Source organism: Mycteria americana, chromosome 2, assembly GCF_035582795.1.
Source record: "Mycteria americana isolate JAX WOST 10 ecotype Jacksonville Zoo and Gardens chromosome 2, USCA_MyAme_1.0, whole genome shotgun sequence".
Taxonomy (NCBI): Eukaryota; Metazoa; Chordata; class Aves; order Ciconiiformes; family Ciconiidae; genus Mycteria; species Mycteria americana.
Genome location: NC_134366.1, coordinates 136,978,227 through 136,990,764, shown reverse-complemented (window position 1 = coordinate 136,990,764; position 12,538 = coordinate 136,978,227). Strand labels below are relative to the sequence as shown.

General features: G+C 43.6%; 1 protein-coding gene across 3 annotated transcripts in view; it reads right to left on the bottom strand.

Moving 5' to 3' along the window:
• Window positions 1-1,564: 1,564 nt before the first annotated feature.
• The window catches only part of ADHFE1 (alcohol dehydrogenase iron containing 1), a 28,186-nt gene continuing 17,212 nt past the window's right edge, over window positions 1,565-12,538 (bottom strand). The window contains exons 13-14 of one of the 3 annotated variants that reach the window (XM_075494750.1): window positions 3,495-3,614; window positions 1,589-1,714 (exon numbers count right to left, since the gene is read on the bottom strand). In XM_075494750.1, the coding sequence (XP_075350865.1) occupies window positions 3,523-3,614 (92 nt within the window). In that variant the 3' untranslated portion in view covers window positions 1,589-1,714; window positions 3,495-3,522. Of the gene's footprint in view, window positions 1,715-3,494; window positions 3,615-7,175; window positions 10,647-11,248; window positions 11,378-12,538 lie in introns of those variants that run through there. The other 2 variants (XM_075494749.1, XM_075494751.1) reach the window with 2 other exon arrangements.

Sequence of the window (12,538 nt, the reverse complement as noted above, 5' to 3'; positions counted from 1 at the left end):
CCCTATTGTTCCTGTGTCAAGCAATCAAACCAAATCCATTACCCACCGAGAAAAAGACCAGCGCACCGTCCATTCAGCAGTGAATGGAGCAGAGGCGGTTATGCAGGGAGGCTTTAAAGCTTTCAAAAGGATAAAAAAAATAATGAAGAGCAACACTGAATAGTTGACCAAAAAGAAAAAAAAAGGCTATAACAAATCTAACCCACCCTCTATTTCATCTTTGGATATTCAGAGTCCTATAAGAGGCACTTTTGGATCTGAATCATTGTTTTCCTAGTTATCGGTATTTTTAAATCATAGCTGGGGTTTAACATTAGAACAAATATTTGGTGCTTCAGCATGTTGAGGGGTGGTGGGGATGTGGAAACCGAAGTGAGACGCAAGAGCTGGTTACCAGCTGGCATTCACAGCTTTATAGGCTAGGTTTTGAGCAGGTAGGCTTTGAACACCTCTCTTTACAAGGGACATGATGCTCTGGGGATGAGTCACTCTCTGTGCAGAGAGCTGACAAAAGGCTCTTGCATCAATTCCAGACTGAAAAATAGGGCTTGGGAGGGCCAATATAATCTGTCTCAACTGGGAATGAATTTCCCCCTGTTCACGAAAGGGAGTTTGCTGCTTCATTCTGCCCAGGTCTTACAGGGTAGTCGAGCACTGTGAATGCCCAGGGGTTTGCCGGAAATCTTAGTGTGGCTTCAAGAGAAGGACTGCATATATTGGGCTACTTTTTTCTAGCTGTCCGTGAGTTATTTTGGATAAATATCTTAGTTTATCTAGCTACAAAATAGGTGTGATAATACCTGCCAAGAAAGCATACTGTCAAGCTCAACTGCATGCAACCTGCTGAAGAACAGCAGGCAGTAATTTTAGACTTGAGGAAGGTATTCTCCACAATGTCCAGCCTGGGGACTGCTTGCAGAGCCACATCAGATGATTTCACATAGTATTTCCCTCCGGCTCCCTACTGACCTAACAAGAGTTCGGTCTGTGGTGGGAGCAGGAAACCAAATGTTTATTGATCCTGCGATCCTCCCTTTTTTATTCCCGAAATTGCATAAAATATCCAGAAACTAGGCTCCAATTTTTCCTCACTGCTAAAGACAATTAATAAGCTATTAATTTAATTCACATGGTGCCACTGCAGCCAAGAGAAGATGCAAAAAACTTTTTGCACTGGGGTATATCTTTGACTGAAGACTCCCAAGCCAACGTGCGGAATCCAAATTCCTCGCTGTGGGCTGGGATGTATCTCTGTTTAGCAAATACCTGATCCCAGTGTTGTCAGCAAATGATCAAAACATTTGCTAGTGGAAGAACTTGGCGACTAAAGGTGAACGGGGACAACTGAGGAGGAGGAGGAGGACAACTCAGGACACAAGAACAGACATATGGTGTCTGGCAAAACATCCATCTAACCTGAACTGCAGGTCTGGGACACGGAAGGTATTTGATTTTTGGGAACGTGGGCAGAAAAGAGGGAGAAGTGGAGAAGAGGAAGAGGCGTATGCTGAGGCCGAGGTGGAAACAACTGGTGAAAACATCATAAAATTCAGTGAACCTTGTCAACACGGCAGAAAATCCCAGAATTTGGCAAAATGTTCCTCTGGGGAGGCGGCGAGAGTGCTTTTCCCATGCGCTGGATCTGTTCAGCCACATCTGGAAGAAACAAGCGTAGATGCTTGTCCTGTTTACCAAGTATGCCACAGTTGGTAAGCTTAAAAGGAATCCAATAAAATCAAATTTGAATTATGGTTACAAAAAAATGTAATTCAAACTTTGAGTAATTTAAGAGAAGTATCAGATACCTTATTAATCCTGGCCTTTGTAAACAAATGAATGCCTTCCCAGAGCAGCATTTTCTTCCAGTGAAATCAGTGGTACTGATTTCCAGTGAAATCCCGGTACTCTCAGCATATGCAAGGGATATTGCCAAGGGATTCCCTGGCCCGCAGAGGACAGAGGTCTTCCCAAGGCAGGTCTCTGGCTTCTCCCTGCATCTTGTACCCTGTTGCGTAAGAGGCGAATCTAATCCGTACTGAGCCACTTGAGCCTATTTCGCACCGTTAGCTGGGCAATATGATAAGGATAAACCCCAGGTATTTTTGGAATAGGATTGTGAACCAGAGCTATGCAGAGTTAACCATTTAAAAATAAACTGCACATGCATGCAGTGGACATTTACTCTAAAACACTTCTGCGTGATGCAATCCAAGCAGCATTTTTTATGGAAAGAAAATCGCTTTGTTTCATTTTAGGGCTACAGAATTGCAACTGCCAATGACTGAAAAGGAAAACCAACAAAAAAAGCAAAATATAAAGTGAGCTTCTCATACATAATCTGTTATTTTTCTCTAAATGCAAGGAAGAGAGAGACAGATATGCTATCAACAACTTCACCTCATACTTATAGCAGTCTGCAAAACTAGTTCAAAATTAAAGTAGCATTGCACAGCTGAAAGGTTTGTGAATAAGTGAAGATTTTTCAAAAGTAGCTTTTTAATTTGCATCTGGCTGGAGGCTGCTGTAACAGATTTTACCCAAGTGGAAATAAGGTCGAGGCATTTAAAAAACATTCTGAACTTTAAACTCACTATAGGGGACCAGGAGAGAGGGATGCAAGTGTCGTGCAGTTTGAAGGGGCTACTGCACAGACTTCTCTGCTAATCAGAAAAGTAAATACCAGCCAGACCTGGAAGCCAGGCTGAAAGCATCCCCCCACTAGTTACAGAAAGATACTGCAGGATCCTGAGGAAAAAAAAAACAAACCAAACAAAAACCAAGCCTGGTTGGCTCCTCTTAAAAAAGTTACATATAGATAATTGGACATTCACAAATTTGCCCTAAGCTTGTAAACCACACTTGAGTAAGTCCATACAATGATTAGCAAGAAGCACAATGCCCAGCACTGCAAGGTTCAAGTCCCGCAGAGCTTGTGCCAGCAGCAGGGATTGCACTGAGCCAGCATTAAAGGTAGGGCCAGGCTGAGCACGTGGAGGCTTAACAAGCTTTCATACACTGGTCATGTACTGGTAATCCACAGAAAGCATTAAAAAAGTCAACAAAGGAGCGATATGTCCAAATTGGGCTGTGACAACAACAGCTTACTAAGATGCTAAACTTTAATTACATTTGTCCTTGATTAATTCATTTTTCAAGCTAATTGATCAGTGAGGTCTTCATTCCCCTGATAAAGCACAATCATTTTTGGATGGGGCTTTTTCATTCCCAATTTTTTCCTTTAAAACATTTTAAGATTATTTTGACTGTTGGCTCCTGATGTGAACATAACCATTTTTGCACAAACAAGCACATTAATTAAAGCTTGTCTTGTGGTTCCTGGATTTGTGCAGTGGTAGCTGTCTTGCTGCAAGTGCATATGATGTCTTACGCTATACGGAGGAAAATCCACTGCTTGGGGTAACCAGGCACAAACTTCTTAGGATTCCTCCCATGGATAAGTCTAAAGAATGAGGCAACCTGAACTGCCAGCTTACTTGTCTCTAGTGTGTCCTCACGCAGCCATCAAGCTCCTTTTGCCACGCGCAACGCACGTGCTCTGTGGGATGAAGGTCTTTGGAGAGTATCAGATGGCATTGCCTCCTCTGGCCTAAATTCTGCGTGAAAATGAGATTAAATTTAAAACAAGGACCATCATTATTGGCACTCAGAGACCCCTGCACTAGAAACATAGAAAATAGGAAGTAGGAGAAGCAGGGTCAAATTTATGAGTCCCCTTTCGGTCCAGATTTAAGTTACGGTGCCTGCGTGAAGCAGCAAGATAGCACAGGAGATGGCACCGCGACAGAGGAGGTTTTAGGATAGAGGGGGAGCACTGGTACGGAATTGCTGTGTCCTGGAAATGTGAGACTTTTGGAGCAGCTTTTGTGTGACAAGCGTGTTAAACGGCCATACTGGGTATGACTATGAGTCTGGAAGGGGACACTGGGGGACTCCCTCTGATGCCAATTATCCTAAAAAGGGTTTTGGAGAGATGAAGCGGGTTATCTTCTCTCCCTGCTGGTTTGGTCTTTGGCCTCTCTACTGACGCTGCCAACAGGGGCGTTAAAGATCTTCTCCTTTAAGTACCTGACTTGTTTCTAGGAACCTGATTAAAGTAGATCACCTCAGATAACAAGAGGAATTAATGCTGCAAATACATAGGAGAGGATTTTCAAGCTCATAAGCTACATAGAGGTCAGTCCTTTTCAAGTCACACGGCCTCTGAGATCCTTGATTTTCGCAGAACTGACGATCTTACTTGTCCTTTTCCTCTGTCCTATTAGCCTTTACACTTAAACACCTACCTTTATTAATTCAGTTCTGGTTGTAATTTGTGCAGTTACTCTGTCCACTACGTGGCACATACTGTACAGAGGTAAGCTTGGGAGAGAGAAAACCAAACGGGAACAGGAAAGAGTTTTCAGGGGCTTTGCAATAGACATGGCACACGCTCCTTAATAACTACATAGTTTTAGATTCTACATCCTTCGGGTTTTTACAATGTTTTGTAAAACGCACATTCTCATCTTAGATGTTCCCCTGAAGTCTGACGTTTCTATGTCCTCTCGACTTGCTCAGCCAAAAAGAGGTAGACTCCTAGATCCTAGCTCTTCAACTTTTTCTACTCCCTAGCCTCTTTTTATACTCTCTAGCCTGTAACCGTGTTATATATTCAGGCTCAGTGTCTCAGCCGTAAGCAACTGTACACATATGTCTACACACACGTCAGGTTTTTTTACCAACGCCTTGTTTGCTGTGCGCATGCAGATCTCTCCAGTGAAGGCCATGCTTAGACCTTTAGCACCCACCAGCCGACCCTGCGCTGCCTTTGTCCAGTGGGCTGGCGTTTGTAGCTCGGCTCTGCTGGGTAGGGCCCCGAACTGCGCTTTTACAGTTGGTGATGTGATCGTTTCTGATACGAGAAGTCACAGACGGTTACTTTACTATCAAAATCTGCCCCCAGCTCTGTGCTCAGTTTTACCAACTGAGTAGTCCTAATTTTAGGGCTTCCATTTAAAATACAAATACAGTAGTTATGCAGTACATCAGCTTGACCGCACCAGGAACTAAACTTGGGAGATGGCTACATGAAGGCTGTGGGACGTGCTCTTCTAGGACGTCCTAACTGCCAGAAATGTGTGTCTGAAGGGGACCTGCGCGCTCCAGGAGTGGGAGCAGAGGCTGCAGCCCTCCCGGAGGGAACACCGAAGTGCCACCGCTCACAGCACAGCACTGGCACGGCTTCAGCCCTTCCTGGCTTGGAAAGATGACCCTGGAGAAGGACTGATCCACTGAAACAAGTGTTACAGGGCTCTGAGGTTTTAGCAGTGCAAGGCAAATGCAATTCAGGCTCCGTTCACGTTAATTCCCGTAGTGACAGCTTTCAAGAGGCAGGGACCTGTCCATCAGAAAATGGATTACGACCACCAACTCTCGCACATAAAGTAGCGAGCAGCCATCTAATGCTCACTAGAGAGACACCCCAGGTCTGTGCTGGTGACCTAGAGGTGAAAAGACTTTCTTTGTCCATCTGAATCCCTGAAGCTTTCAGACCCCTGATTGGGGGGGAAGTTCTGATATAAACGACCATTAATCTTCCTTAAGGTGAAAAGGTCAGAAGAGCAAGTTATTCAATGTTAACTGTTTTTTACGCCAGCAGAAAAGCATCTTTATTTCCAATGCTGTCTTAAAATATACAGCAACACTTAAACATCCAAACTTTCGCAGTGATTTTTCGAAAGTGATGTCTGTCAGCTTTTAGATAGATGACAAAGTCCACACACAGTGTCAGCCCCCCACAGCTGTGTCCATAGCCATACCAACAATGCCACACAATGGCGTCCTTAAATCCCATAAAGGCAAGTGACAATGCCACAGAATGAAGCGATAACGTATTGGAGCTGCTGACAATCAGTCTTTAACATGTGTTATCCACTTAACTGCAGGTGTAAATCAGCATTTCAATGTCAAGTTGCTAATTTAAGGCTGTATGGTCAAACATCCAAATAGCATACCCCAGGAAAAGCACAGGAGCATTGTTAAAGTAGGTCAAAGTCACTGCAAGTCCGGGAACGCAGACAAAAAGTTCCACATCAATAAACCAGTGTTTGTGCTATAATATATATATTTCATGATAGGTAGTATTAAATTAAACATTTACCAGAGCTCAGACTACAGTGCGGGCACAACCATCATTCTGTTGCCGCTCGGTTGACTTTGGTGGTGTACGTGCTGCCGGCATACATGGCCGCAGAACCAAGCTCTGTGGCCCTACAGTGTGACATGAATTAACACGGCTCTCCAAAGGATACGGGTCACATTTCCTCTGCTTTCACTTAACTGTGCCACCCCATGGATGTGCATTAACTTTTCCCCCTTTAATTCGCACGTTCAGAGAAATAAGGAAAATATCTGCTGCCATTTGTTGTATTTAAAGTTCTCTGAAAACCGAGTACATGTAATTTTTCAAAAGAAACCAAAGACTGAAAGTATTTTTTTCATCCCCTCTCCTATTAATAGGAAAGTAGTTAACTTAAGACCCTGATTAACATTCCACTGAGCTGTGTCAAATGGTTCTTCCTCTTATTGTTATTATTTGGCTGTACAACGTTTTCTACCAACTCACTCGTGGCAGCTGTTTCAGTACAATGGGAAAAAAAGAAAATGAATGGCATTTTAGTGGGTTATTTAATGGAAGCCTAGAACTGGCAAAATATAAAACGGCATTCAGAAATGTTGCATCTAAGGGAACTGCAGCCTTCCTAACGATAGCCCAGGCTTTGGGGTTTTTTTGTCTCAGTTTCACTGAGAAATTCTGAGCAACAGTAGAAGCTTCTGCTTATTCTCATGGACAATGACGCATAAAAAAATATGCACTAAACATTTCGTAACAACCTGAGCCTGCGTGATTTCTGATGTGTGCACTGCAGGCAAGTACAAAGGTAACTGCCTGTGGAAAAAAACGCATGCGCAAAGAGAGCTGAGACCTCCGCAAATTCGGTCACTGACAGTCCCGCCACACCACTGCTCAAAGAGGAACCTCTTCTTCTGCAGGTGGCCTGGTGACGAGTCAAAGATGGAACCAGGTTTCCAGGCAGGATTAGTAGGGGCGGGTAGGTGTGGAAGACCCTCTTCTCACTGCCCAGGGCTGACACTGCGGCAGACAAGCAGAGGAAAAACGGAGACCATACCTTTAGGCCTCCTGCCGCATTGCGTCAGTTTGCCCTTGTCCCTTCTCCACAGACACGCTTAACGCAGCGATGGATTTATTAGGTTGGAGCTGTTGAACCCAAGGCATACTGCACATGGCCTGGAGCACTGTGATGCTTAAGCAGATTTACTCGGGGGTTATGGAAAGTGCCTAGACAGAGCTTTGCTGTGTGTCTCTTAACCATCACTCTTTCTCATCCATTTTTCAGGTCTCAGGGGGATGGAAAGTCAACCACAAGACAGAAGATGACAGCCTCAGCACATTGCCTTAAAGTGAAGACGGTGCAACAAGGAATGAGCATGCACACTAACCCACCTGTGATTTCTTCCAAGTTTATTCACACAGGATGATGGTGAGAGTTTTTGCAGATTTAGGCACTCTGGTTACATATTTTTTGCTTCATTCTCTTTTTGCTTTAACTGCTGGGAAAATCAGCAGTGGAATGTGAAGAGGCAAGGGAAAAGAGGGGCTGGACAAACTATTATACCAGCTGCCCCCACTTCTACTGATGCCAAGCAGCAACCCTGCAAGTTCTGAGTACCTTGAAACAGGAGTGGGCTTTCCATTTTGTAGTCCAGGTAAAACGGCATCTGCTGTTAAACTGTTTTCACCAGCACTACGCGTGCACTTGTTCATACTTGCTCTCCAAAGCTCACCTTACCACTGTAGATGGACTGAGCGAGTAACTAGATGGGCCAGGGTTCGGTTTGTGTTTGCCTGCACAGAACTTGGAGAATACAGAACTAGGGGAGAGAAGTAGCAGGTCGACGTCCATGGCAAGAATCTACTCTACTAAGAGTTGCTAGGGTCTCTCAAACCATTCTTCTGTCATGACTGAATAGCTGCCATTTAAGCTACCTTAAAACCTATTAAAAAACTAGATAGACTGAGCATTCGTTCTTTTTTATGTAAAAACTGACAAATCCTTTTATATGCTTATAGCTGTTTAAGACAGAAAGTAAGTCTCTGACTCCACAAGGAAGAGGGAGGGACTCAATCAAGCCCTACTGCTAAGAAGTATGACATACAAGGATTGGTAGTGTTGTCATGAAATATGTAATAATACTTACAACTATGTACTGATTACGCAGAGTAAGGTGTGCAGAAAGCATCTGAAATGTTCACAGAAATACCGTGCAGCAGGTCAGATGCTTTTATTTCTGGAACGCCTCTAACATTGCTCTCAGTTGTCACCCACGATACAATGATTTTGCCTGCACAGCACCAAGCTCACCCAGCAAACGTTGTTGCAGGAAGAGTCATCGTGCTCTGGGAAGCTAGTGAAAGCCTACTTTCTCTCAGTGGTTTTGGTTCATAGTTACTTTACAAGATTGAGGTTAACATGACAGAGTTAAACACTGCTCTCAAACACTTTCAGACAAGCTTGTGTTTATAGCAAGTACAGTATTATTGGTTATTTGCATTCCAGTGTCATCTAAAGGCAGTAACAGATATGTTATGGAGGGCTTGAGTAACAGAGCAGTAGCAGGAGCCACAAGAACAAGCTGCCTAGATTTCACACACGTGCCCAACCACCGCTGGCCACTCACAATTACAATTTCACCCCAGCTCCCCATACAAATGCCAGGCACATGGGCACAAAATAGGCATGTTCAAAGATACAGAGATATCTGACCAACTAGGTTTTCCCAGTACAGAGTAATTTAGTAAGATAATACATGAGGAATGCCGGTACCTCTTCAGTTGTGAATAAAACTACCACTGCCCGGTAGCCAGGGCATGACTCCCTGTCACACCATCACTATTGGAAAGACAGCACTGTGGGGCAGCTTGAGCTCCCTTGATTTTTCCTCAGAAAATTTCCACTAGTAACTAATAATTGGTGGTGGGAGAACACTTGCGTAGCTGATGTCCATAAGTGGGATTTCACAACCAGTTTAAGCCAGTTGAAGACCGTGATGCTGCCAAAGGGGTGTGGGAAACAGAAACGGCCCTTCTTACAGCACCATCTGCTTATGTTGGGTTAGGCATTACATCAAATTTTCTCTTTGTCTCATCTATAAAATATGGATAAAACCTACTATATCAGAGGGGGGTGTGAGGCTTAATTTAAAAACTAGCAAGAGCTCTGGGTTACCTGGTATAGGAAGTGCAAGGTTCTGTCAGTTGAAAATGCAGCCTGCTAACTGCCATACCGGCAAAATAAAAAGTGTGCTGGAAGGAAATACCCTACATTCCTAACTAGCCCATCAAAGTGCTCTGCTGCAGTGATGAAACCCATGTGCTGTTCAGTTCCCCAGAAAGTATATTCTCCCCAAACACAGCATGGCTGCCATGAATTAGACTCCCGGAAAAAAGATTCTCTCTTCAGGACTCTGTACTGCTACCACAGCCTGCAGAAAGACAGGAGTGGAAAGATGAAACAGGCCAAAAGATTATGTACAAAGGGTTTGACAAAGTTTTTTTTTCCAAACATGGCAGCTTTGCACAATACAATAAAGTGAATCTCTCGCCCCTTGCTATTACAACATCAGCCTTCGTGACAGAGGTTCTTGCAGGCAATTTCAGCAGAGGGCAAGATTCAGAAGGACATGGAAATCAAATGTGTGTCCCAGCACAGGCTGAGGCATACTGGCAGTACAGTCCCTATGGCCACTAAACCCGTTCGGTGGTTAAAAAGAAAATCTCCAGTCTTCAACCAGTACCCATCCACCTATTTAAACTGAGCACTAAAACAGATCCAACATCAATATCCAGTACACATCTGTCCTCGGATTCTAGGATAGCATTAGCTTTATCAGACAAAGAGAAGAATGCAAAGGTGTAAGTATAGAGCCTTCTCCTTCAACAGGGTGACTGAAAAGTGCTCCCTCTCTAGCAGAGAGAAATAAGCACACCAGAGGTTACGGGGTTCTTCTCGCATTTGTCTTGCGCTGTGGTAGCTGCATGAATCAGATGCTGAAAGGGCCCAACATGAAGCAGAATCTGATTTAAATGAACTGTACACACAACCATGTGCACTTTTTAAAAAAAGAAAAATAGTATTAAAATTTTAGTTTCATTTCTCCCTTTCCCACTTCCCTTTCTCAGTTGACAGTCAACCAGCTGGTTAACTGCTCCGAACGTGCACACTCATTCCCACGTTTAACCAGTGCTCCCAGCGGGGCACTGTGCAGCCATATGCTACACCACCACTTTTTAATATTGAACCACAGCACGCTGCCACTTCCTTAAGCTGGTGGCCGTGCTCTGAGTGACGGCACCTGCAGGAGCTCAGCAGAAGCAATTGCTTCACAGAGAAGCAAGATACAGTTGATAGCTTCTTTCCACAGAATGCAGCAGGAAAAGGGAGCTGTTGCCCCCACAGAGACAAAATGACCGTGATGGATGATGTCTTGCTGTTACGTGGTTCCTGTTGAGCGTGTGACCATGCTTTACTCTGGTTTTGCTCCTCCTATGAACGCTTCATATAGATCTTAAAAGGAAAGATAAATATCTGACAATACATGTCAAAATTTTAACCCAAAGCAAACTTTCAGGAAGCCTTTTCCAAATATGTATAAAGTGTGTAGGCTTTTTCTTAACCGAACAACAAAAAGTAGCCCAGTTCCATAGCCCTCTTAGCGAAGCCAGACAGTAAAAAGATGATGCAGGGGAACAGAATACAGCAAGCTGACATTTTCTGCAAGGTAACTCCCCTTCCCTATTTAAAAATGCCCCCAATTATTTCTTAAATAGCATGACTTTTTAAAACAAAATCACAGGCAATTTTAATAAAAACCATAATTTGTAAAATATTTTGGAATATCCCTTAAAAATTTTTCCACGTTTGACGACCACCTCTAAAGCACAACAAAGCCTTAGTAAAGTGAGAAATCTGCTCCAACTTTTATGCAAGTTAATACCACTGACTACTGAGCAAGAAAAAAACCCACAGTCAAGCCCCCACTTCAGAGCACTATTTAGTTAAAGATGAATTACCTGACCTTTGGGCAGTGTACAATGGAATGGAAGTCAAAGACACACAAGTTCTTCCACTCTCTAAACAAATTCAGCCCCATATCTACAAGAAATTACCTTTGTGTTAGAAGAGAGCACACTTTTCGGAACAAAACGTTTAAGCTAATAAAGCTTCATGGAAGCCTCAAAGAGGGCAGATAAGTCTTCTTCTGTTTGGGGACGTGGTGATAGTTTAGTCACTCTCTCCTGCAAGATTAAAGAAAAACTGGATTGCAGAAGGTTGTCAATGAAATTAATCAAACAGTAGCTGAACTATGTGCCTTTGTACTAACGTCCTTCACAAAGAATAACAAGGTTTTGCAAATAAGTAATCAAGTCATTAAGGTTGAAGCATCATCAACTGTACAGTACTTTCAAGAATATATTAAATTGCCTATAATTAAATACGCAGAAGCAAGATTAAAATGCAGTTCAGTTGCAAAGTCAAGTACTTCAAACACGGGTCTTATCAGCCACAGATGTCAGAACAGGGGTGGGTAGTATCTTGGGAATACAGTCCATTTTAAAATTCACTTGCCAGCATTGGAACTAGGAGATCAATTTTTAGGGACCAAGATTTTCAAAACACAACATCTCTCAAAGCCCAGGAACTGCCATAGATGGGGAGAGTAAACAGTGCTTGCAACTCAGACTCCAAAAAAAAGAGACCCAGCAAGGGATGGTAGTGAAACTGCTTACTAAATAGCCTGACACTTTGGAATCAGAATACAAAATAGTTGTGGTTGGTCTTCATTTGGACAGTGATTCAACAGAATTTTCGGGTGCTGACGTCCCACCGACTGAAATGAAACTCAGGTTTATGGTTCACTGCTCTGCTTGACAAAATAACCGCAAAGGCAGGGATGGCAATTCAGAAAAGCCCCACGCTACTGAGGCTGAGGAGCTGTATTACTGTAGGTATTCACTTACTGCAGAAACACTCAGCTGAAAGGGCCTAACATTAATGTACTCCTACTGGTTACGATTAGTACTTTTATGCTTTCAACAATCAATGATTTTAATATTTACTGAAAGATTGGGGAGAGTTACAAACATCTGCAAAGACAGAGGCCAGGCCTACACTAGGAACACCTTATCTTTAGATGAATGCGGTGCGTTTTAGCCAAGATGGGAGTTTCTTCTGCTACAACCTGTTTCAGCATCTTCCTTGTGGAAGAGGCTGTCCCAGTAAAAGCTCTAAATTTTTTCCCCCCTTTTTCACACGTGAGACAGTGGGTGTCATTTGCTGGAGGCCTTGCCTCACGCACCAAGGGGGATGCTGGGGAAGGGGCTCCTCCAGCCCCCTGCCTCGGGCGGAGGCTGAGCTCAGACGCTCTCCCGAGCAGAGCACACACCGCTGCCGCAGCG